Genomic DNA, 27,140 nt, shown 5'->3' on the forward strand with positions numbered 1-27,140 from the left:
TGGAGACCCACCAATCTCCCATTAATGCTTTTTCTATTCCATATGTTGTATGGTAGTGGGTTGATCTGGGGCATCAGGGAGATGATGAGCATGAGTATGACTGACTGAGGTTTTGAGAGAGAGAATTGCATTACACTATACAGAATTCCTCATTGGTGGATGGATGGCATTGTATTTCCTAGCAGAGGGCTGGAGTGCAGATGATTGTAGGTGATTTCTAAATTAATTGAGACCTAATTAATTCTAATGTTTAATCATGATAGGGTAGAAAAAAGGCTGCTACGTGAAGGGGAGATTGGCACTTCTGGTTAGCATTGAATTTGGGAAAGGGCAGCTTAAAAACACTGAATGTGTACAAGAGGAAACTAAAGATCCAGATATTGGTATGTGTTTGTGCAGTACTTAGGTCAGAGGCATTTGACTGCACATAGTCTAGTTGTTTATGTGCTTTCTAAATTTATTATTGTCTTTCTAGTTTGAGTTTTGGACACCTCCTGTTTAATTAAAGGCATCTTTGGAGGCCAGCTTCCCTCATTCCTTATGTAGAGGCATGTCTTCGTGAAAATCTCTTATTTACAGCAAGAACTGAAAAATACACGCTACCAATACCAAAGGATTTCCCCCCAGATGGGATTATTTGTTCTTTTTCTTAATTCAGTTCTGCAGTAGCTGCAGTAAAAAGTAGCAGAAGTGTTTCGGCCACCAGTATGTTCTTAATTTTTAATTTCTATATGCTGTGTGCTGCTGTTGAGTGAAAAATATCAGAGTATGAAAGACTGTGGTCTGTTCTTTCTAAAGTCTTTGCTTTCTCTTTCTCTAACTCTCCTAGCACTCCTGCCCAGCAAGCATTGGTGGCATATCCTGAATAGTGCAAATATACTGGCTCTAGCATGTGAACGTGTGTGTAGATTTTTTGCACACGTATGTACACACAGAGAAGATCGGACTGTGGTGGTGCCATGTCGTCTTTTGGAAAGCTTACAGAGTACTTCAGCCTAAGGAAGTCAAGGAATGAATTCCGATCAGATCGACGGAGTAACAGGAGGAGTGGCAGCTACTGCTGTAGTATCACCGAATGCAGGTAGTGGGGGAAAATCCTCCTTTATGTTCATTAGCATGTATATACACCTGGGTGAATGAGAAGGGGGGGAAATGTGTTTCTCTCTCTGTTTGTAATAAGGATTTGTAAACATAATTGTAAACAATTGTGATAAACAGGTGCCTTTTGCTGCATAGTATAGCTAAGCACAGAGGATTTTATCGTCATCTGAAAAGGGCTTCTGATTAAACTTAAATACATGTTCCTCTTTTTTTGGTTTATATGGTGTCTTTTTCTCACTTTGTACAAAATTATGGCATTCATTTTGCCATCATAAATTTTAACTTCCATCAAATTTTGGAGATGGGGAGTGCAGAGGGAAGATTAGTGTAAACCTTGGTGAAATCATTATTATTCTACCTTTTTGTGCAACTTCATGTGTTCAAATCCACAATGTGTCAGTCTAGTATCAAGCCAAATCTTAAACTGCATTCACATTACTATAAAAAGTGTTTATATGTCTACAGTTATTCCTGAGCTTTAATATCTGCATTATTCACACACACACACACACACACACACACACACACACACACACACACTTCAACAGAAGTGCTTGACATTTTTTCACAAGGAGGATTGGGGTCAATGAAGTCATGATGGGGATGTCTTGGAGTTCCTCTATAGCCTATAGTACAAGTTGCCATTCTTTGATGAACAAGGCACTCTGGAGAAGCTTTGGCTGTATTCCTGCAATAAGAGTATAGATATGAATGCTTTAAAGAGAACTCTGTATTCCTGGACTTGAAAAATAACTGCTTGAATGCCACATTTGGCACATTGGTCATGGTGCAGTGGTTATTCCCTTTTTTTACAAATTGATCCCATTTTGGAGCCCAAGTGGAATACCCAGACTTTGAAATGCAGCCAAAAATGACTAGGCATTGACTGAGGTCTATAGGCCCTGATGTTGCATAGCTCTACTCCTGGGTCTGAGGAGGGTTTAGGGGATTGAGTATTCAAAGTCTTACTGTATTCATTATGTTAATTCCACTTAACTAGCCTCAGCCCATGAAGTTCCCAACCCCTGATACAGTTCAAAAGATGGCTGCAACAAAATAGAAGTAATCGCTGCTCTCTCTTTGAAAACATCAAAACAGTTCTGTTGAATCTGTCCCCAACATTAGTTGGCACTCACGGAAAAAAAAGTGTAAAGAGAAATATGGTAGTAGTTTGTATTGGCAAAGGTGGATTATTAATTTTAGATCATGTACTACCTACAGAATCAGTAAAAACTAAATTGGTCAGAGAGCATGTTTTTCTTCCTTAAATAAAGCATTAGTTGGTAGAAGATAATCTTCTTGCAGTTGGATGGTTACATCCAGTAATAACTGAGGGCTTTTATATTTCCAGGGAGAAAGTGGTCATTGATTCTTCCATTTTAGTATATCTTAGTGCAAGATGTGATCTTTTGCACTAGGCACAATCTAACCTAATCTGTCTGTAAAGACCTTACTGAAGGATCACCATTTTAACACTGTAATGTACTGTAAACTAGACATCAGTATTCCTGTTATCAGTGATGGCTTAATCTCTCCCCTTGCTTTTCCTTTTTTATTTTGTTTAACATATTCATAGAAGAGTTTTAAGACACTCAACACATAGCTCTACTGCTTTGTGATTTTAGTTGGTCCTAATCAAGGTATTATGTTACTGTTATTGCTTGTGTTTAAATTTTTCCAGCTGTACCAACACACTTCCCCACATTTTTGTACACTAAATAGAGTTTCTCTTTTTTATAAATTAATCTTGGCATGAAATATCACAGATGATTTAAAAGTCAAAGTAGCACTTCTCAGCAAGATAAATTGGCAATAAGCGCTTTCTTTTCTGCCTGATTGTAATACAGTTCTGAGGATGATGAAACTGAGAGCTGATATTGTGGATTTTCTGGGACCATAGAAAGGCAAGGAATGTTGGGCAGTTTGTACATTCAGTTGCACATATTGTTGTGTTTTTCCTCTCGTGGAAATTGTGTAAACTTAAGTTTGTTGTGTTTTTCTCTCCTTGTATGTGTAGGAATGCTGAAAACCCACAGTAGCCATTACAGAACATGGCAGCTATTGCTGTATCTAACCTCTAAAAATAGAAATTAGATTGTTACTCTTGCTACACTTACAAGTCTGACTGTAGACATTTTGTCACAAAGTTTAGCTATACTGTTTGTTTTCAGATTTAATTGGTAACCCAAGAGAGATAAATTGTATTGTTCACATAGGATGCACACTGCCGGGTAATGCTTATTTGGGTTTATAATATAAAGGGAATAGTTATAGGTGTGAGTATTCTTAATTTGTCTTTTCTCCCCTCTTCATCTTCAAAAAAGCCTTTTAATACTGGTTGTGAATCATACCACGTGATGAAGTTTTTGTTCATCACAAGATGGCTACAGAATGGATTGATGACTTAACAGTGATGTCAAAATTTGAACGGGTGTTATATAGACGTGACTTGCGAGTGGATAAATACATATACGGTCTGCTTTTCTTGAAACCTATGCATAACTCTTTCCCTTTTTTATGAATAGTATTCCTGATAAAAAACGATATTTCTATATATGTAACAATTTTTTTCTTTTTCACGATATATTTTTTCTGTTTTGTTAATATTCACAATAAAAAAGTTAAAAGAAAAAAAGATGGTTGCAGAAAGATTGTAGCCTTTTAACACAGTGCTTTTTAAAATAGCTAACTTATTTATTACAAGATAATAATCATCAGCACAAAAGCCAAGTGTAACCAGTTTTAAATCCAGAAAGCGTGTTGCCTTCCATATGCCTTCATAAGAACATAAGAAGCTACCTTATACTGAGTCAGACCATTGGTCCATTTAGCGCAGTATTGCTGCCACTGACTGTCAGTGGCTCTCCAGGGTTTCTGGCCTGGGTTTTTCTAGCCCTAACTAGAGATGCTGGGGGTTGAACCTAGGACATTTTGCATGCAAAACTACTGCTGTGGTTCTTTCCCAAGGACTGTAGCTCAGGGGAACGAATGCCCATTCCTCTTTCATGAACTGTGTCAGGTTTCTGCTATTTCCGCCCTACCAGAACATAATTTAGCTCTACAGAAGCAGTCAGTGGCATTGTACTTTCCAGACAGTTCCCCCCTGTCTTCTGCAGCACAGAACAACGCTTTACAGCCTTACTTTCGTCTTCATTGGTCCAGAGCAGTTTCTCCTCTTATCTTGGGTCTCCTATAGTGTTTATTATTATTATTACTATTCCAGACACACAATTGACAAGGCTTACCCAAGAGATATGAAGCTCTGTAGTACTTTCATGGACACCATTTCCCAGACATTTATGCATGCTGCTACATTGCTTTCCCATCTTAATACCTGTGTTCACACATTATTTTTGATTTAGATTATGTGGTTCAAATAAGAATTCATTCATATAGTCCTTGGTCACTCATCTTTGACAATGTGTGCATCGCGTCTGATATCTTTCTTGGAACCCATAAAATATAGATCTCCCTCTGACAGGCCACCAAACAAAACATGTTCTATTTTAGCAACAGAGTGATGGTGTCAAGGGAGGAAATGACATTTTGCTTTAGTTGTTTGATTGAACTGCTTAGGCTTTGCATATTAAACCACAAGAAGCTTTAACTCTGCTCTTTGAGGCTTTTCCTCATGTGTGGTTGTGTCCTATTTTTTTCCATTACTCTGTTTTAATCTAGAAGGAAGAAACTGGGATGGAACGGGATGGGGATGATGTCATTGTAATGCATGTGCTCTTTCAAATGTACTTAACCTGATGCTTTTAGATAATCATAATTTTCTGGAGTGGAGAATGCACAAATAGGGGAAAGAAGGGAGTGGCGTTATCAGAATGCTTCTGGAAGCATCCGGGCCAGACTTCTTGGCTGTTGTTGCTTTTGCCACCTCTCACCCTTGTTCTAGTTGATGGAGCAAGTTCGAAATACAAGTTCATATGACTTTTAGGGCTGCTTTTAGGCGAAGTGATGTCTAACCTCCAATCCAAATCTAATTCTCCCAAACTGCTGTTTACTTGGTATTGTTTATTGTAAGCTTCTCTGTGAGGATAGATTTAAATAAGCAATGGATGGGAAAATTTATGGGCTTAAGCTCAAGAGTGTAGTGTTGGGGCATCCTTTCTCCATACTCTGTCCCCAGTCTAGATTACCCCTCCCTGATGCTTTTTGTAAAATGAACCCCCTCCCCAAACTTTGGCAATTCCTATTCATGGAACTCAATGTGTTATGCATTATTTAACCCTACAAGATGTAGGAGTTTGTCTCTGGGTAACAGACTGACCTGTTCCAATAATAATCATTTGCACTTAGAATCAGAACAATTAAATATAAACCATAGTTTCTGGAATCATACCACTCAAGGAAGATACTATTACACAAGGATGGTACAATTTGATTCTAGTCCAAATACTTTGAGGAGTGTGTGTTGATACTCTGAAGATCTGTGCTTCAAACAGGTGACTTGCAGAACTCAATAGTTTTATTCGCCATAAGAAATTTTTGCACAACTCATTTACAACAAAATATATTGTAAAGGTGGGGGGGATGTCCCATAAGGAAATTAGTTTTAGAAAGGGTTGAGTTTGGGAATATCAATCACTGATAAAACTGGTTTTTTTTCATGCTGTGATGTGTCTACTGGATATGTATGTGCAACCTGGTTTTGTGAATGTGTATGGTCATACACACCAACTCAATTTCAAAAAGCTTCAAAGATTATAACATCTAAACAAATGACCCAGTACCACACCCTTGTATTTCAGCACTCACCTGTTAGCCATAGGAGACAGGCAATGGCATACAGGTGTGAGTGGAGTGGAGGAGGAGGGACGGAGTGCTCAGTTTCCCCTCTATGCCCAGCATAGAAACCAAGTGGACGGCTGGCTGAGGGATGGAACTTTCCAGCCTCCAGCAGGCTGGTAAAGAATTTGCAGTCTAGTAACTTTGATCCAACCATTTGCAGGACAGATATGGATGGTGATGCTAGCCATCTGTGGCTCAAAAATACATACTTTTATGTATTTAACTATATTTATGAATGGTTTATATTTAAGAATTTCCTTACTGATGTACAAAAAACAAGCCTTCATACAGATGACAAGATTACCTTCCTGGGAATGCCTGTTAGAAAAGGTATGTGCTGAAAAGTAGGTGCTGCAAAAGAGATATGGAGTGGCTCTTGCCTAATTTGTAGTGGTAGGGAGTTCCAGAGAGTGGGTGTTACAATAATAAAGCTTCTATTCCAAGCCGTGATTGATTGGACCCCTGAAGTATTGGGTACCACTGGGAGGGTATTTTCAGAGGAACACAAGAACTGAGCAACCAGTTACGGGATCATAGAATCATAGAATAGTAGAGTTGGAAGGGGCCTATAAGGCCATCGAGTCCAACCCCCCACTCAGTGCAGGAATACATCCTAAAGCATACCTGACAGATGGTTGTCCAGCTGTCTCAGGCATGATCTTGTGTTTGCATTTCATGCTGCAGACACTAAGAATTTGAAATAAGACCTTTATGTGGTAATGCAGAATAGATTTTTTCCTTCTTCTACCATATTTTTCTGCAGGAAATTGTCCACTTCTAGCTTCTAGTGAGGCTATTTTCTGTTGAAAAAGAGTATTGGACAGCATTGCATATCAAGTGTAGTTCTTTTAATGTTCTAAAATTAGAATATTAACAGTTTTCAGTGTGTCATTTTTTCCTTAAGCTTTTTAAGCAATGTAAGGGAACTGAAGGCTCTTAAGTTGTCATGTCTTGACAAGTATTCCAATAAAAAATAATGTCTAAGTAAAGCTGTATTTAAATATAACATTTAAACCACATTTAGTGCACTTTTATTGATTTTGTGTTCTTCATAAAATATTTCAGTTCAACTACTTTCAGCTACTGTAAAATTGAGATATTTATACAGTATGTAAAGTTAACTTGGCATACTTGTAAAATTATGTTTAATAAATATGTCAAATTTGCAAAACCAGATCAAAATTTAATATTGGCATTGGAAAATTTTCAGGTTTCATACTTTAAAGAAAACCACCATTTGTACAAATCGTATAAATTGTGCCAATCAGCAGGTGGGATTGTTTGGCTTTAATGGCCACTTAAGAACATAAGAAGTGCCATGCAGGATCAGACCAAGGGTCCATCTAGTCCAGCATTCTGTTCACACAGTGGCCAACCAGCCATTGGCCAGGGATGAACAAGCAGGACATGGTGCAACAGCACCCTCCCGCCCATGTTCCCCAGCAACTGGTGCACACAGGCTTACTGCTTCGAATACTGGAGATAGCACACAACCATCAGGGCTAGTAGCCATTGATAGTCTTTGCCTCCAGGAATTTATCCAACCCCCTTTTGAAGCTATCCAGATTGGTGGCCATCATTACATCTTGTGGTAGCGAGTTCCATAATTTAACTATGCACTGTGTGAAGAAGTCCTTCCTTTTATTTGTCCTGATTCTCCCACCAATCAGCTTCATGGGTTGACCCCACTGGGTTCTAGTGTTTTGAGAGAGGGAGAAAAATGTCTCCCTATCCACATTCTCAATATGATGCATAATTTTGTACACCTCTATCATGTCTCCCCTTAGCTTCCTTTTTTTCCAAGCTAAACAATCCCAGTTGTTGAAACTTTCCCTCATAGGGGAGATGCTCCAGCCCCTTAATCGTTTTAGTTGCCCTTTTCTGCACTTTTTCCAGCTCTATAATCCGTTTTTAGGTGTGGTGACCAGAGCTGTACACAGTATTCTAAGTGTGGTTGCACCATAGATTTTGTATAAGGGCAGTATGATGCTGGCCATTTTATTCTCAATTCCTTTTCTTATAATGCCTAACATGGAGTTTGCCTTCTTTATAGCGGCTGCACACTGGTTGGACATTTTCATCTAGCTGTCCACCACAATCCCAAGATCTCTTTTTTGTTCAGTCACTGCCAGCTCAGATCTCATTAGGTTATACTTGAAGTTGGGTTTTTTTGCCCCAATGTGCATCACCTTACACTTGCTTACATTGAACCACATCTGCCATTTGGATCCCTTTGGAGCTCTTCACAATCCCTTTGTGTTTTAACAACCTTAAATAATTTGGTGTTGTCAGCAAACTTGGCCACTTCACTGCTCACTCCTAATTCCAGATCATTTATGAACAAAGTTGAAAAGAATTGAACACCAATGCAAAGAATTCTTTCAGCTTTCCTTGTCCTCCTTTAGTACTCCTTTAACTCCATTGTCATCCAATGGTCCAACTGCTTCCCTAGCTGGTTTCCTGCTTCTGATATATTTAAAGAATTCTTTATTGTTGGTCTTGATATTATTAGTGATGTGCTCTTCAAAATGCTTTTTTTGCATCTCTTATTGTTTGCTTGCATCTCCTTTGTGCCAGCTTGTGCTCCCTTTTATTTTCCTCACTTGGGCAAGACTTCCATTTTTTGAAGGAAGCCCTCTTTTCTACAATAGCTTCTTTGATGCTGCTTGTTAACCATGTTGGTATCCTCTTGGACTTGGTGCTACCTTTCCTAACCTGTGTAATACATTTTAGTTGAGCTTCTATTATTGTGCTTTTGAGTAAGCTCCATGCATTTTCCAAGGATTTAATGCTCTTGATTCCCCCTTACAACTTTCTTTTCAGTAGTTCCCTCATTTTAGAAAAGTTTCCTCTTTTGAAGTCAAGTGTGAATGTGTTGGATTTCCTGGGCAGTTTCCCACTTAAGTACATATTGAATCTGATAGCACTGTGGTCACTGTTACCAATTGGTTCAACAATATTTACATCTCGTATTAGGTTCTGGGCAGCACCATTTAGGATTAAATCCAGGGTTGCCTCCCCTCTGGTCGGTTCCATAACCAACTGTTCCAGGGCACAGTCATTTAGGACATCAAGAAATTTAACCTGTTTGTCATGACTGGAATATGAATTTGTCCAGTCAATGTGAGGATAATTGAAGTCACCCATTATTACAACACTTCCTCGTTTGGAGGCCTCTCTGATTTCATTCTCCTTCTCCACTTTCTTTCCAAATTAATAGAAATGCAGTCACTGCTTATGTAAAAGCTGCCCATTTCATTTATGATGAAGCATGGGATAATATAAGTTTGCTTCATTGACAGATATTGTGTTTTAGTTCTAGGAAAGTCCTATAAATAATGGATAGACCTGTGATTTGTCATGGTTCTCAGCTACTTTTGTGATTCTCACAACAACCCTGTGTGGCTAGGCTAAGAGAGAGTGACCTCCCCAAAGTTACCCAGTGAGTTTCATGGCTGAATAAATTTGTTAGTCTTTAAGAAGTTTCAAAGCTCTTTGATGTGGTTTGCTGCAACAGACTAGTACATCTATATTTCTGGAAACGGTGGAGTAGGGATTTGAACTTGGGTTTTCCCAGTCTTGGATTCACACTGGGTAAGCACTACACTACCCTAGCTCTCTAGTTGTGTGTGAATTGATTCTTGATGCCTAGTTCTAGCTGGTACAGAGAGATCTTAAAGATCACAGAATACTAATAAAATATTTTCCCCTTTTTGCTTAGTCTTCAATATCGTTGCATTTTTCCTTACTTTTCCAGATGGTATAGATCTGAAATTGAAATTTTGTTCAGTTTGACTGAGCCTCAGAGACAGGTTGCAATTATAGCTTGTTTCTCAGCATCAGGAAGGTTATTAGTAATGTGAGTTGCTTTTACTGAGCTGCTAGGCTGTTGGAACAGAGAACTATATTGGTATTAAGAGAAATTAAATTCATAGTGTGACTGGAGAAAAATGTAGGTTTTGCTTCAGCAAAAAACCCCCACAGTTTTGTCTTGTGAGTCCTGGTTGCTCAAAATAATATTTCATGCTCAACCCACCCACCACTTCATTGCTGAGTCACTGCTGGGTGGGTAGTTGCCATCACTCTGGTTTTGTATGCAGGTAGATGGAAGGAAGCAATTTTTAAGTTGGAATGTAAATATTATTAAGAGCTCTATTAGAGGTTGTGGCTGGAAGATATTTTTCTAATGGTCACACTTTGTGAAGAAAGGGAAAAGAAGTATGAATGAAGCAGATGAGTAGAGATTTCTTTCTGATAGATAAGGCAACTAAAATGATTAAGGGGCTGGAGCATCTCCCCTATTAGGGAAGCTTACATCAGCTGGGATTGTTTAGCTTGGAGAAGAGGAGACTGAGGGGAGACATGATAGAGGTGTACAAAATTATGCATGGTATGGAGAATATTCTACTCCAAGGGAAGCTCGGAGGATGGCAACAAGGGAGAGGGCCTTTTCAGTGGTGGCCCCCCGACTGTGGAATGATCTCCCCGATGAGGCTCGCCTGGCGCCAACATTGTTATCTTTTCGGCACCAGGTCAAGACTTTTCTCTTCTCCCAGGCATTTTTAACAGCATTTTAACAGCATTTAACAACGTTAAGTTTGTTTTTAATGGACCCCACAATTGTTGTTTTTAAATGGATACTGTTGTTTTTATACTGTTTTTGTGTGTGTGTGTGTGTGTGTGTGTGTGTGTTTTTAAATTGTATACTTTTAATGTTTACTATTTTTAAATGTTGTAAACCGCCCAGAGAGCTTCGGCTGTGGGGCGGTATATAAATGTAATTAAATAAATAAATAAATAAATAAAATATGGAAAGGGAGACATTTTTCTCCCTCTCTCAAAACACTAGAACCTGGGGTCATCCCAGGAAGCTGATTGGTGGGAGAATCAGGACAAATAAAAGGAAGTACTTCTTCACATAGCGCATAGTTAAATTATGGAACTCACTACCACAAGATGTAGTGATGGCCACCAATCTGGATGGCTTCAAAAGGGGGTTGGATAAATTCCTGGAGGCAAAGGCTATCAATGGCTACTAGCCCTGATGGTTGTGTGCTATCTCCAGTATTCAAGGTGGTAAGCATGTGTGCACCTGTTGCTGGGGAACATGGGTGGAAGGGTGCTGTTGTGCCAGGGATGAACAAGCAGGACATGAACAGGTTGGCCACTGTGTGAACAGAATGCTGGACTAGATGGACCCTTGGTCTGATCCAGCATGACACTTCTTATGTTCTCATCCTCAATACTGAAAGGTTTATTTGGGAACAGCTGCAGCTCAGTGGCAGAATACAGACTTTTAATCAGAAGGTCCCAATTAAATTCTGGCATCTCCAGGTAGGACTGGAAAAGACTCCTGTCTGATGTCCTGGAGAGCTGCTGAGCTAGTTGGATCAATGGACTGACACTGTATAAAGCAGGTTCCTATGTTCTTGGTGCAACTCCCAATTCATATACTTTTCAATGTCTATTAGTGGACAACAAAGCAGCAGCCAAAACATTATTAGTTTTCTTTGCAGTCGGGAAGACTTAACCCCCTGCCAACCTACAAACTGTGACACTTAGCATGCTGCTGAACTCTACATTTTTCATGAGATGATAAGACTTGTATAATTGAGGGTACTTATCCAATCATGCAAATTTCTTCATTCCCCATTCCTGTAACTGTTTAAGATGTCTTTCACACCCATGTTTGGGGTATGAATTATGAAAATGGATTTATTTCTTAGTGAGCATTAGGACATTAGAATTTGATCACGGGTGATACCTTCAGGTAGCTTTTGAACTTGGTAAACAACCGTTATTTTTATACACCACCTTTTATGATAACTCCTTAAAAGGCAGCTTTAAAAAAAATGAAAATAGTAAAAACTATTGAATCACAATATTAACACAATGATATAAAACACAAAAGGGACAAGCTTTTCACTTTCCAAGAAAGAATGGGTGCTTGGTTCAGATGAGTAAAAATATGAATTGTAGTATTTAGTACACTCTTTTAGGTAGGGGCAGTGGGCAGCGAAAGAAATCTGTCAGCATATTCACAGCAAATTCATATTTCTACATGAGTGCTGTCCATTTGCGTTCTGGATGCAGAGTTGTGATTTTGATCCATAGCTTCAGTGAATGCCCAGATTCCCAGTGTGATGATCTCTGTGACTCTTGCACTCAGCTCATCATGTACTCTCCAGGGATGTGGACACATGGTAAAGCAGCCAAGCAGCCACTTTGCTGCAAATTGACAGCTTGCCCTTTGTCCCAAAATTGATTTTAACCTCAACACCCAGGGATTGCTTGAACTGCGCCTTATTAATAGGCAAAATATTTGCTATTCATAGGTCTCATGGTGCTTATTTGGGGAGAGTTGGCTTGTGCATTGCAGATCTATACAAATATGTTATTTTAAAAATTAGGATTGACTAAGCCAAAGTAGTGACTAGTATGGATATTCTTATTCTAGATAAAACATTGATTATACTTACTTTAGCTTGATATAGACCCTGATGTTGAAAAAAGTGTCTCAAAAAGGTTTCCACACTGCTTTAACAGTGGGACTAAAATATAAATTGTGCCCCAGGTAAGACAGTAACCATGTTGACTAATATTGTCATATGGTGGAGGAAGGTGTGCATGTCCTCCTTCCCTCATTCCTCACCCCACTGTTAGCCTAAAGTAATGTGCAAGGACCCAATTTATGCAGCTCTTAAAAATAACGACAGGGCTGGATTGGAGAGATTGCGTGAATTTTTGTGTGTATGAGTAGGAGCCTCTGAAAGAGCCTCGTGTGGTGCAGAGTGGTAAAGCGGCAGTTACTGCAGCTGAAACTCTCCCCACGGCCTCTCTCCAGTTCGATCCCAGCGGAAGCTGGTTCTCAGGCAGCCGGCTCAGGTCGACTCAGCCTTCCATCCTTCCGAGGTCGGTAAAATGAGTACCCAGCTAGCTGGGGGAAAGGTAACTACGACTGGGGAAGGCAATGGCAAACCACCCCGCTACAAAGTCTGCCAAGAAAACGTCAGTGAAAGCAGGCGTCCCTCTAGGAGTCAGTAATGACTCAAGTGCTTGCACGAGAGGTTCCTTTCCTTTTCCAGGAGCCTCTGAATGGAGGGTCTGTGTCATATTAATTTTAAGTGCATGGTGAAAAGAAGAAGCATCAGTTTACCCTTCCACTACATGAAAGGGTCAGCCACCTGAGTAAGTGTGTGAACTGGGGTTGTGACTCAAAAAGTTTGGAATAGCTGTCTTGTTACAAAATATTGGAGTACGGAGTTGGATTTTGTTTTGGTAGCTGTGTTTGTGTATTAGGACAGTATAGAGGCAGTAAGTCTATATACACCAGTTGCTGGGGAACATGGGTGGGAGGGGGCTGTTGCATCATATAATGGTTGTGGGTTCCTGGTTAACAACTATTTGTCTTCTGTGTGAATGGCGTGCTGAACTAGATGGATCCAGCATGGCTCTTCTGATGTTCTTATGTTGCACTGCCACTAAAGATCTCGTGTTTCCTTGTTCTACCATTAAGTCCAGGCTTCCCCCGACATTGTGCCCTTCAGATGTTTTGTACTTTAATTCCCATCAGTCCTAGCCAGCATGACCAATGGTCAGGAGTGCTGGGAGATATAGTCTGAAACATCTGGAAGGCTGCTTTAGCCTGTCTCTGGCAAAATTTCTGAGCTAGAACATATGAAAGTAGCAAAGAACAGGAATGCTGAGTAGTTGTCACTACGGATGGGGAAAAATTAATTGAATTCACATTTTAATGTAAACTTACTAAATTCACACTTCACTAAATTCCTAGAGACTTTTAGACTTAGGAGAAGAAGATCATAGGTGACTTTTTTTGAGGACAGTTTCAGTGGAGTGCAGAGGTGGTTTTGAGTAGTAGGTAGAAGTGAGATGGGTCTGTAGATAGAGAGAAAGGATGGAACAAGCGATAGTTTTCTTCATGTAGAGTAGGAATTACTTTTATGAAGGTATGCTAGTAAGAGGGATACTTTCAAGCCAGCAACCACGTAATACTGGCTTTTATAAATTATCATACATACTTTGTGAACCGCCCAGAGAGCTCCGGCTATTGGGCGGTATAGAAATGTAATAAATAAATAAATAATAAATAAATACTTTGTCCCCAGGTAGGACAATGGTAGCAAAAAGGGGAATGCTAAGGAAGCCTCATGTATATTCATTATATAAAAATCCTTTTCATGGGAGGAAGTCCATGGCATGTTTCTGATTATCCAGATATAAATTACTAATGTGACGTCTGAATTGAGCCTACATATTTAAATTCTTTTACTGGCCACAAATTGTGGTTGTATGTGACCATTCCCATATTCTGAACACTAGCTCTCTGGGAAACAGCTTTGTGTTTCTTTTGCTTTGCATTATTGGCATCAATGAACTTGAATTTGATTTATTGAGGCATGTCATATTTATTTAGTGAGATTTCAGTGGATACCAGCCAGTTTGGATGTGACTTGCAGAGGACAGTTGTGGCTTTAGCTGATAATCATCATGAACGATTTGTTCTGAACAGAGGTGTGTGTGTGTGCATGTGACAGAGAGAGAGAAAGAGAGAGATGCAGAGAAGCTGAGGGAATGATAGATAGACCCAGTATTTTAAGGGAGTTTGAAAACTGCAAAGTGCTGAAGATGGTAACTGATGACAAACAGAACAAGGTAAGATTAAGAAATAGTAAGCTGTTCCTAGTTTCTGACAGTCCAGAGATTAAAGACATGGGGTTTGGATTTTTTGGTGGGTTTTTTTGGTGAACGGATACCATTTTCATGGACTGTGATTCAAAAAAAAAAGAACAGATTGGAGAGGATCTTGTATTTTAACAAGATTTGGGGCACTATGTTTAGATTTCTCATGTGTCTCTAAATTTTGAGCAATGGGCAATTAGCTGTGTGAATACTTGCTGGAGAAACTAAAAAAATTGGGGATGAGAAAATGGAAAGGCAACTGCAGTAGATAGACAATAGGTTACTTTCAGAGAGCTGAAGATGGCTTGAAAATGGGGCTACTGCTTGTGGTGTGTCTACTCATCTTACTTTCAGTGTTGGTAAACAAGTTCTACAGATGTTTGTTTTTTAAAATGGAGAACAAAGTGTCTGGACACTATGGAAAGTGAAGACTTTGTTAAACACCATTCAGTTATCTTATATCCAAACTCCTCTGCTTGATTGGCATTTCCCCCCCAGCCTATTGCAGAGTTCTCAAGATCCACGGTGGCCCAAAGGAGATATCTTTCCTGGGTTGTTCAGACCCAACCAGTGTATGTGTGAAGTCAAGATATTTCCCCCCAATATACATCAATCTATATAGTTACTTACATTGAGTCTAATTTGCCATTTTGTTTCCCACTTACTCTGTTTGGAAATTGTTTTGCAGCTCCTCACTTTCTAACAGGGTTTTCATTGTATTGAATAATTTGGCATCACCTGACAACTTGGCCATTACACTGCTCTCTCCCACCACAGCCCGATCATATATGAACAAAAAACGGCACAAGTCTCAAGACAGATCCTTGGAGGAGTCCCACTTCTTACTTTTCTCTACTGTGAGAATTGCTTTTTACACTTGCTCTGTGATTCCGGTTTAACCAGTTACTTTTATCCCACGACTTCTAAGTTTACTCAGGAGCCTTTTGAATGAGGGACTTCTTCAAAAGCTTTTCAGAAATTCAAGTACATAATGTACATGATCCCTAGTCATAAGGTCGATGAGGCAGGATCTCTCTTTTTATTAGGCATATTGATCATTCCTTGGCAAGTCTTATTCTTTTATATAGTACTTTCCATCACTTTACCTGGAACAGACTTCAAGCAAACTGGGCTGTCATTTCCTGGGTTCCCTCCCCTCCCCTATCCTTCCCTCCTTTTTTTTTTTTAAAAAATAGTGTTATGGGTGAATCCCATCCATACTGGTGACTTGTTGATTTTTATTTATCAGTTAGCCCCTAGAACTTTATCTCGTATCACCTATATGAGGGGGTCCCAACACAGCGCTTCCAAAGGGGTCCCCAACATGGTGTCCACAGGCATGCCATTTTTTTATTTTTTTTATTTCCCCCCAATTTTTTTTATATATATACATGAATTTGTATTAAATACATACAGTGTTCTAGTAATTACACATAGGCTTCAACAAAAGCAGACCAAATATCCAAAAAACTATCTATTTGATTCTGGTGTTTATATGTCACCTGTTCAAATATTATTTTTATTTATTTATTTATTTAAAGCATTTTTATAGCGCCGCCTCACCATTTCTGGCCTCGAAGCGCTTTACAATAACATATAAAACAATTCCATTAAAACCCTCAACCCACATTAAGACAATTCCATTAAAACCCTCACCCTCAAACCATCAAAAGCCCTCAACCCCAATTTAAACCACCCCTCCCCAAACTCTTGTGAAAATAAAAATGCCTTACAAAGGTGTTTGAAGCAATTGAGAGTGGGAGCCTGTCTAATCTCCAGGGGCACATTTTTCCATAACCGGGGGCCAGCCACTGAAAAAGCCCTGGTCCCCGCACATTCCAGTTTGTAGCGGGGGCCCATCAGGGCACCTTCAATCCATTGCATTATAGGAGTTGAATGTTGGTCCTTCCAGTGTTGTAATATCAGTCTTTTAGCTGTCAGAAGAGTGTAGAGAATCCATTTACACTGACCATTTGTTAATTTCTACACAGCAGGTAAATAATTTAAAAGAACATGTTTGTAAAAATCATTGAATACTAAAGACTGTTCCAGTACAACATTTATCTGTGTAATAACCTCCCCCACAAAGAGAAGCAATTACTAGACACTGCTAAAACATATGCTTAAAATAAGCATTAGCTGTATTGCACCAACAACAATTAGCTGAATTAGACAATCCCTTTTAAGTGATGTTGCAGTTTCCAGTAGAGTTGAAATAAATGTTTTTGCTAAATAAGGTGCAGCCTAGGGTCCATAGATGCAACTAGTAGACTCCAAAATGGCAATCCACTGATTGTATTTTGTGGTGATGCCTGCAGCAACTTCTCAAATTCCCAAATGTGCCCACCAGTCCAAAAAGGTTCCGCAGTGAAGACAGATGCAAAGAGTTAACTCAGCTTCTTCTGCTTGTTAACCAGAGTTAACACACTTGCATCCTCTTGGACTTGCTAGTACCTTTCATAGTCTGTATAATATGTTCTAACTGAGCCTCTGTTGTTGTGATTTTAATTATCTTCTAGATATTTTTGGAAATAAGTGAAATGGTTGACTCTCTTTCAACTTCTTTTTTTGGGGTGGTACCAGTCCTATTTGGTTGAATGTTCCCAGAGCCTCGTGTGGCGCAGAGTGGTAAGTGGCAGTTACTACAGCCAAAACTCTCCCCACGGCCTGAGTTCGATCCCAGGGGAAGCTGGTTCTCACGCAGCCAAGCTGGTTCTCAGGCAGCTGGCTTCGGTTGACTCAGCCTTCCATCCTTCCGAGCACCCCACTACAAAGTCTGCCAAGAAAACGTCAGCGAAAGCAGGCGTCCCTCTAGGAGTCAGCAATAACTCAAGTGCTTGCACGAGAGGTTCCTTTCATTTCCTTCTCCCAGATGTGATGGGGTTATTGCTCAGCTTAGCTTGTCTTTCCACAGGTGAGTGGTGGTGGTAGTGGGTGTGCATAAGCCTGAGACCCATTCCCAGTTTCTTTCTGAGGAGAATCTATTGACTGGGAAGGGAGCACTGCGTAACTGAAGGCATAACCACCAGCACTATGAATAAGTGCATTATTGACATTCATAGAATACAGTTCAATTTATAGTAGTAGCAGTTTCCTCCTTCTCCTAGGATGTTTAATTGAAAGCATCAATTTGAGTTTTTCATAATACTTTGCTTTTTGATCATTTAGTGCTTTTTTAATTTATAAAAACCTAAGAGTTTATCTCTCTTGTGTAAACAAACTTGCTTTAATATATGTTGCTACAGAACACTTTACAGCTGCATTTAGAAAGATAAGCTGTTATCTGTAGCCATGTATGGCTACATGTATTACAATATATCAGAGACGCATCTTATAGGTTATGCAGAAAATGTTAGTGTGACTTGTTATGCATTTAGAACTTATTTGATTTCTCAAACTGTTCTCTCTCTCCCACCCCTTTTAAAAAGGAGGGTTTTCGTTCCTGCCTTCTTCAGAGTAAAAAGCTTTTCTTAGCTGACCATAGAAATTGCAATGGGTTGTAGGGGAATTGTTGACCTTTTCAGATGTGCAGGGTACAAGCTCCTTAGGGGTTTAGAGGTCAAAAAACAAGGATGGCTACAAAAGGTCTTTGTAGACCATGGAAAACCAGTGCATTGCAATTCTATTTGCCTGTTCTCAACTGGAGACATGCTAATCCATTTTATACTATGGCAATCTGAGCAGCAATCTTCAGGGTTAGTAAGAATTACGAAATAGTAATAATCAAGAATGCAAAGGTATAAATTACTGTTAACAGCTATTGTTGCAAATGTATTGCATCCCACGCTTACTCCATGAGGTTCAGAGTGGCATATGTAAAGTTCCTAGATACTCCTGCATCCAGGCACAGACAAAACCTTGACCTAGATTGGCTTAGCTTAATACAGCTACATTAGAACTTTTAGATCACTCTTTGTTCTTAGCTCCCTTTCTGTTGCTTAATAAGATCTCTGCCAATGGATGATAGTTTGTTGGTTTTAGTTCTAATAGTTTTAGCTTTTTTATGTGGTAAATGATCTGTTTGTGATTTGTTTCTTTTATTCTTTTGTGTTGGTTTTGGATTTTAGTGAGAATTGATTGTATTGTCATGTTTAAAGATTGTGTTTCATAAAATGTATTGTATGGCACCTATGAGGTGATTAATAAATAAAAATAATGAGGTAGCTTTTATATATGCACTCAACATTTGTGAACAAAGTTTTTAGAGGACCATGCTGTTGATTTTTAAGGCAAACATTAGTAATTATTACTTGTCACTTACAGTTTTAATTGCTAATTCTAGATTTCACTTTATATAAATATTACTAATGAGCAATATGTTTGAATTGTTGAGTGTTTGTCTGAACTTTATTTTAACCCATTGTTCAACTTATTTAAAGCATTATTATTCTGCTCTTCAGGTCACAAAGTGTGACTTACAAATAAAAGTAATAAGACAGTCTCTGCCCTGAGCTTTACAATTTAAAAGCCATGACACAAAAGGGAAATGAATCCAGGGGGAGGAGGAGGAAAAAAGCACACTCAGGCAGTGATTCTTACTTTCAGCAGATAATAAAAGCATAAGAACACAAGAAGAGCCATGCTGGATCAGACCATCTAGTCCAGCACTCTGTTCACACAGTGGCCAACCAGCTGTTGACCAGGAACCCACAAACAGGACACGGGTGCAAGAGCACCCTCCCACCTATGTTCCCCAGCAAGTGGTGTGTATAGGCGTAGTAAATTCAGCAAGTCATGGAACTGAATCTAAGCATGCTTCCTCTCCCTCTGATGGCCTCAGCAATGGACTCAGCTGGAGCTGTATCTAAGCATGGAGGGAGGGAAGGATAGGTAAAACTACTAGTATGTGTTGTTTTTCATCTCTTCTTTTTGTTTCTCATGGCCCATTGCATATAGAATTCCCTCTCCTTTTTATGTGTTTGGGTGGTTTCTTTGTCCTCCTTCAAGAATGATTAAATTCTCACTTTTTTTCTTTTACATTTCTGTTTTGTTCTATTTAACTATTGTTTCTTTTTTTACTTGTAGGATACTTAACTTGTAGGTTTGACTTTTCTTTTTGATTTTTCTTAGTCTCACCAAGCCAGTGCAAAGCTACCCCTTGCCTCAAGCTGGCCTTTCCCTCACGTATTGTAGTTTTTAAAGCTTTGTGAACTTGCAGGGAGGGACCTGTACATTTTATTTCTGTGAGTTCCTATTTTATTTTAGGTACTTTAATAAATAATCAGTGATGATGATATTAGTGTTCCATGATTGGTACTAGCAGTCCATAGCCTTTTCAGATATGTGTGTGTTTGGGCTTGTGAAACTATAAATGGTGTGCACCTTGAATTTCTTAGGATGTATTTATTTATTTATTACTTTTAAACCGCTCAAGGAACTGTGGAGTTGTCTGGCAGTGTACAAATGAGTTAAAATACATTCCTTTCTAATTGTAATTTCTGTAGTGAACTGGCCTTTTCCCCATCCACCTATGCAGGAAGGAGGTGATCTAAACCTTTGTTTTAAGTTGATGAAGTGTTATCAATAATACTTGACAAAGTTATGGATAATACTTTATAAAGGGACAAAATATAATGTGTTGTATTGGCAACGTACCCTGTATCTTGCACAGCTATACATGGGTCTGACAGAGTTTCAAGGTGCAGCATTTGAGTGAATGCTGCAAAGGCTTGAATTCTCACCAATGAATGATGTGCTTATTAAAGAAAAAGTGATTTATATAAATTACCAGAAGCATTTTGGTGCTCACATAAGATACTAAAACTCTCCAAATGCCTCAGTAGAGTCATTACAACTTCTAATGCTTAATGGTATTGAATGTTGCTTACTGTTATAGGCAATGAATCTTGCTTACAACAGAAAAGAACAATGTGTACATAAAATATGACCATGTTATAGAAAGATGATTTTTTGTTCAATTTCTATTCCACTTTTCCAAAGAACTCTGGCAGATAACCTTGAAGTAAAAAAATATGGTACAATAGAAAACCCAATAAAATATAAATTCAGTTTAATAAACCATGGTTCTATAAAACTGGGAATGAGTGTCACATCTGCACGGTGCTATATAAATACATAATAATAATAATAATCTTCCCCACTTGTGCCAGATTTGGAACGTCTATTGTGGTTTGTAAACCACAGTTTTCTGTTGTATCAGAACTGGGACATAGGTTTCATATCCTGATTAGTAAGCAGGATACAGTCTCCTGGTTGGGATGCAGTATGCAACTGTTTTTGAAATGCCACAATGAAAGCAGCAAAGCTGGTGCATGAGTTGAAGAAGAGAGGGGAAAGATGGGAGCATGAGGCCTGACACTTATTAAGCAGAGATTACTATTTTGTTTAAAAGGTTTCTACCCTGCCTTGCTTCAAAATAGTTGGTGGAGCTAACAATTCCACTATTTAAAACATTAAAAATTCAATTAACAACATATAAGCAGCATAAAACAGAGAAATAAAACAATCTATAAAAACATAACCTATAAAAGTGGAGCAAAAAACAAAAAGAATAATTACATAACTAGTATTATAAAATCAGCTTAGCAAGGTATAGGCCAAAGCCCTTTTTTAAACAAAGATGTTTGCCACTGGAATGTCATAAGGGAATTACTCCACCCCCTTTTTCTGATAATTTCACCTTGCAGAATGCGAATATAGATACGTTTTTGGATGTCCCCGACAATCCCTTGTTTCCCAGTTTGAGGATTATTGAAGTGTGTGATGCATCCATTCTCTCACATTTGTGACCTGCAAAATTAATCAGAATCAGAAAGCCAGGCTAGATGTAGATATCCAGAAAGTGTGATTTTACTCTGTTTATATTGATGTGACTACACAAACAACTGTCAGTTTATAAACGTGCCGCTTTGTTACAGTTCTAGATTAGTTCTTATCATATACTTTACATCCAAGGATATTGTAGGTCATTTTGAGAATTAAAAAGATAAGTCTTTTTACTAAGCTCTTATAAACCACTGATAGAATATGGACATCCAGTTCCTATTACAGTTTATGGTGCGGGTGGGTGATGAATAAATCTTGCTGTGCTGTTACCTGGTTGTGGAGCTAATCTTTTCAGACTCCGCAGAGCAGTGCCTGTTGTGCATTATATGGCACTAGGCATGTTGATGCCTGATAAACAGCAATGTCAGTTACACCTGTCAGTGCATTGAATGAAACAATTAGTTTATCTCCATGGCACTAAAACATCCTATTATCCTTCTGCTGCCTGAAGTCTTCTAGAAGATAGACTTGGTACATTAGAAATCTAGAGTTGTTGTGACAGCCTTCCCAAAACTGAAGCCCTCCAAATGTGTTGGCATATATATCCCATTATCGCCAGCCAGCCATGCATCAGGTTGGGGAAAGTTGTGGTACAATGATAGATGCCAGGGCCAGAGACCCAAGAAGGTGAAAAACATCTTGAGTTGTGCCATGCATTCTGTGCTGTGATTGCATGTGGCTGGGATAAGACAGGGCAAGTATCCGAGAATGCCTTCTATCACTCCAGTTTCCTGTTCCCTTCAGTGTTATATCATTTCCTAGGAATAGCCTGAAGAAGATGTATAAATAGTGAAACGCATGTAAGTTATGAAACTTTTGGGAACATGTTTATGCTTAAAATTACTTTGCAGGTGATAGACGAGAGACAGGCGACAGGTGATAGACAAGAGACAACAACACTAAAATTTCTTTGGACAAAATTACTTGAATATCACCAATAGCAGCTGCCCACAATTTTAGGTCAGCAAGAGAGGTTTGGCTCTTGGAGGTGGTATATCAGGAGTATCACATTTTCTATGGTGGTGCCCCAGGTGTAGAATACTTGCCCCAGAGACATTTACTGACTTTTAGGCACTGGGTTGAACAATTTTATTCTCCTGAGCTTTTAACGAATGGCGATTTTTAAAGTTTGTTTTACATTTTGGAATTCTGTAGTATGGATTTATTGCTTAGCTTTCTGTTCTGATGGTTGGCTGCCTTGAGATCTTTTGAGCCAAAAATTGGGATAAAAATATTAAAAAACAAGAGATTGAACAACAGGTTCCCCATGCAGTGCATGTCAGAGTTAACAATGTTTTTGTATTGGGAAAAAATCCAGAAGAAGCCAAGGTTCTTTTTGGCCATCCAAAGAGATCCTGAATATGAATCACTATTTCATTATCCTTTTGTATTGCCTGGCTGTGTTTATTATCCTGCCTAATACCAAGTGATAGGAATATCAACTGCTAGGCTTGCTTCCATTGATGTATAACTGCATTTGTGCTCTCTCTTTGATGGCTTAGTTTTTACTATCTCTTATGGTAATTACAGTTCTTCTTTGTGGTCTCTGTGCACCGCACATATGAGCTCTGAGCCTGTGCAAAGCCTCATTCTGGAAACTGCTATAGCTGAGGATTTTTTGGTGGGAATCATCCCCACATCATCCCAGTGTGTATGTCCCCAGAGCCTCAGAACTGAGGGGAGCTTCGGCAACATCAATATTCAAACTGACATTGAAACGTGGATAGTGGGTGAATTGTGTGATTGCACAGTTGACCACTCAAAGAATTATAGTTATGAGTAAGCAACCTGTCTTTCTTCTTCATGGTCTCTGTGCACCACACATATGGGGAAGTGGCAGTGGTGGATCGGTATCCTACTTCAAGACAGCAGACAAAACATTGAAGCTGAAAGACCAGTCCACTCTGGCTCGCACATCAAATTAGTAATAGTTGATGAAAGTCAATATTTTTGACCAGGAGGCCACTCTGCAGACTCATTTCCCAAATGCCACCAATGTAGCCATGATATAAGTCGAACGAGCTCGGATTGAACTAGAAAGGTAAAGCCAGCCAGTTCATATGCCAGCTTAATAGTGTGGACTACCCAGGCTGATAGCCTCTCCAATGACACTGGTAGTCCTGGCTGCTTGCCTCTATGGCTCACAAATAAGCGAGGGGACTACTGAAAGGGCTCAGTTCTTGATTTGTAGAAAACCCACTTCCTTTGAACTTCCACGGTATGAAGAGTAGATTCAAGCCACGTAGAAGGAAACAGAAGGAAAGTTTGGAGAATGATGTCTTGATTCAAGTGGAACTCAGACACCACCTTGGGCAGAAACGTGATGTTGGGATGGAGCAGCACCTTATCGCGATGGAAAGTCATATAATGTGGCTTTAGATGCAAAGCACACAGTTCGCTGGACTGGCAGGCTGACATAATAGCCAGCAAAAAGGCAGTTTTCCAAGATAGGAGATGGAAATCTGTCATTGCAGGCAGTTCATATGTTTGGCAGTCAAGGCCTGCAGAACAACCAACAAACTCCAAGTCGGTCCTGGCAGCCAAATTGGAGGAGTAAGATTCCAAAGACAGTTAGTGTGCAGGTATGAAAAAACGGAGAAGCTGTCCATTACAGCATGAGAGGCAGGGAAGAAAGTTTTAAACCCTTTCCAGAAAGAGACAAGATAAACTCCAACCCTTCGTGCAATTGGCACTCAACGGGGTCAAGTCCTGAACCGTAGCACAAGAGCAAAAGTTTGCCCACTTAAAGGCATATGAACGTCTCATAGATAACTTATGAGCAGTGTCCAAAATTCGTTTTAGTGTGTCTCCGACTCAAGGGTCAAAAAGGGTCAACAAACCCTCCACTCCATCAGTCACAGTGTGTTGAGGTCAGGATGGCATATCTTGCCTCAATCCCATGTTGTCAAGGACAGCCTCGATGGACAGCCCTGCGGGAGAGTTGAAATAGAGGGATGAACCAAGGTTGCCTCGGCCACTTCAGTTTGGTCAGGATATAATTTGCCCTTATTTTTGCCAACACTTTTGTTATGAGCAGGAAGGATATGAAAAGATAAAACAGCATTCCCGTCCACTGGAAGACAAAGACCTCCCCCATGGACTTATTGTCCATGAAAAGATAAAACAGCATTCCCGTCCACTGGAAGACAAAGACCTCCCCCCTGGACTTATTGTCCACCCCCGTTCTACTGCAGAATGTCAAGACAAATGATGTTGACTGTATGGGTAAACAAGTCCACCTCTGGAGTGCCCTAAGGTGAAATAGATTGGCAAGGACTGCCCTGTCAGTTCCTACTTGTGGGAAGTGGAATAAGTTCAATTTAGCTGGTTGGCTATGAATTTAAGATTTGCCTTATGTTGAAATATTTGGCTTTCTCCTTTGGATGCAGTCCTCTCAGATGTGTCATGGAGGTTGTGGCCACCACAAAGGTGTTCTAGATCTCAGCTAGTGTGATAGGGTAGTCATTGCAGGTTTTCTGTGTAAGTGGGGCTCAGCCAATCGTCTGGTTGAGTATAGGGGTCTTGCTGCTGGTGGAATCCATTCCTTTCATTTTATGTTGTTTGCAGCTAAGAGGAGTGGAATCTCTGGATTGCATGACAAGTGGGAGGAAGTCTGTGACATAATGTTTAATCCAATAAATTGGATTAGTATCAACCAAGGATATGAATCTGCTTTGAAGTCTTGAGACATTTCTAGGTGAATTCTTCCAACAGTATTTTTTTTCCTTGGCTCACCATTATGCCGTGCTTTTAACCTGCAGAAAGTTCCATATTCTTCCCCTCCCAGTTCTTAAATTTCCTCCCAAAGGAGTAGAAATTTCAGGTTCCCCCCACCCTGCCATTATGGCTGTATTCATACTGCTGCTAAAAATGCAGCTGGAGGTGGCATTACACCTCCAGTCGTAATGTCTACTTCAAGTTGCCCATATCCTGATAGAACAGTGTTTTAGGTTTGTCTGCCAGTGGCAGACAATTGGGATTTCTCTGGCTGGAACAAAGACAGGGAAATACAGATCATTGTGATGTCACTAGTAATTTGTACTAGAGTTTAAAAGGTGGAGAGGGGAACTAGGCAGATGGTACTGTTTTTAGAGAAAGCTGTATGTGTATCACAACTAATTTGGCTCTGGATGTGCGTATTTTGAACATTTAATTAGACAATATTATTAAAACATCTTGCTGGTAAGAAACTCTTGTCTGAAACTAATAAAATATATCAACATTTGAATGCAAGCACCGTTTCTCCTTCTTGTCATGCCACCTGCCTCTAATGATGTCGTAGTTAAAAGGGCAGAATGACTGTAGTTTCTAGACTGATTTTGCTGTACTTATTTTTCTAAGGCATATGATGGAAAAGGTTTATAAAATTAAGCCTATGGAAGGTCAGCACATCTGTCATGAGTACATTTGTGTCACTCTTGTTTGGGATACTTAGCATTTTTGTGCCATAAATGATCTGTTCACTGTAATCTAGAAATTAAAGGCCACTTAACAGGAGCCTTTTGCTTTTTCTGGTGAGCTGGCCCTACCATTCGCATGTATATGCCAAACTGGGCAATTGGATGATGTGACACAATCACCATGATTGTGGCAACTGAAAAAAATCTTACCCGTGGTTGTCTGGTTCAGTCATTACACTTGTCCACAATTGGATATGCCTTCATAATATTCTGTGAACTGCTTTAAGAGCCCAGCAGGATTCTCTTGCCTCTTTGTGTTTTACATACTAAGACAGTGTGCTTCAAATTTCCAATAATTAATGAATGTTTCCTTTCCTGAACTAAAATTGGAGATACATTTCATTTAATATCCAACAAGGGTTACTTCTAGTTTAAGACCTACTTACCCTCAAAAGATGCCACTGCTCATGCTTCTGTATGAGCCACTGTTCTGAGTCACTGACGGGGCCGTGTCTTTGCAATGGGAATGACTGAATGGTCCAATCAAACTCTGTCTAGAGACTATCTGCCCTGTTTCCCTCGCCCCCAGGAGGCTAATTGGAAGGAGCCAAGGAATCAATCAATGATATCCTGCAGAGATACAGTAGACAGCATTGGGGTGGGCAAGTACTTTGGGCTACACCAAAAATGTTATGTTTTTAAAACTGATTAGTTTTCTTGCAGAACGTTGGTATGCCCCAATACACAGTCTCAGAATTGTTGACTTAAATAAATGAATATTCCATCCAAACTTTTGAGAGTAAGTAGATCTAGTTTAAGACCTACTTATGGGAAATGTGTTCCTTTTCTTTAAAGATGATGTGTTCTGCAATCAATAGTAAAAGGCCTGCATCAAATGTTCCCAGGCTGATAATTCTCCCCTTCAATTATTGGGTGCAGGATGCATTGCTTTCCAGTGTGAACTTCTGTCTGAGCAGTTGCAGTGCAACTGGTGTTGGGCAGCTGCCAGCAACCTGGAGTACAACAAGAGAGGGATGAAAATGACAATGTTTTGTTGCAATTAATATTACAGTCCTCTTCACCCATCATTCTGCTCCTAGTACTTGATGAACAAAAAAGTCATGTGCATTGATGTAACTGTGTCTACTGAAGAGAATAGATTGATTCATATGAAGTATGTGTTGGAACAGCCTCTAGCAGCCTCTCCTTGAACCGTCAGTGAAAGCTGGGAACAATAGATGTACAGGACTTTGTTTATTTATTTAAAAGATTTATATACCACCCTCCAATCTGAAAAAATATATATCGGTGCTTCACAAAATAGCATTAAAATATACACAGGAGACAATAACAACA

At 39.4% G+C, this 27,140-nt stretch overlaps 1 protein-coding gene across 2 annotated transcripts in view; it reads left to right on the forward strand.

Annotated features, from left to right (window-relative positions):
- Positions 1-861: 861 nt before the first annotated feature.
- The window catches only part of LOC134410191 (ankyrin repeat and fibronectin type-III domain-containing protein 1-like), a 328,172-nt gene continuing 301,893 nt past the window's right edge, over positions 862-27,140 (forward strand). For both annotated transcript variants that reach the window (XM_063143337.1, XM_063143339.1), the window contains exon 1: positions 862-1,081. In XM_063143337.1, the coding sequence (XP_062999407.1) occupies positions 924-1,081 (158 nt within the window). In that variant the 5' untranslated portion in view covers positions 862-923. The remainder of the gene's footprint in view (positions 1,082-27,140) is intronic.

Source organism: Elgaria multicarinata, chromosome 17 (genome assembly GCF_023053635.1).
Source record: "Elgaria multicarinata webbii isolate HBS135686 ecotype San Diego chromosome 17, rElgMul1.1.pri, whole genome shotgun sequence".
Taxonomy (NCBI): domain Eukaryota; kingdom Metazoa; phylum Chordata; class Lepidosauria; order Squamata; family Anguidae; genus Elgaria; species Elgaria multicarinata.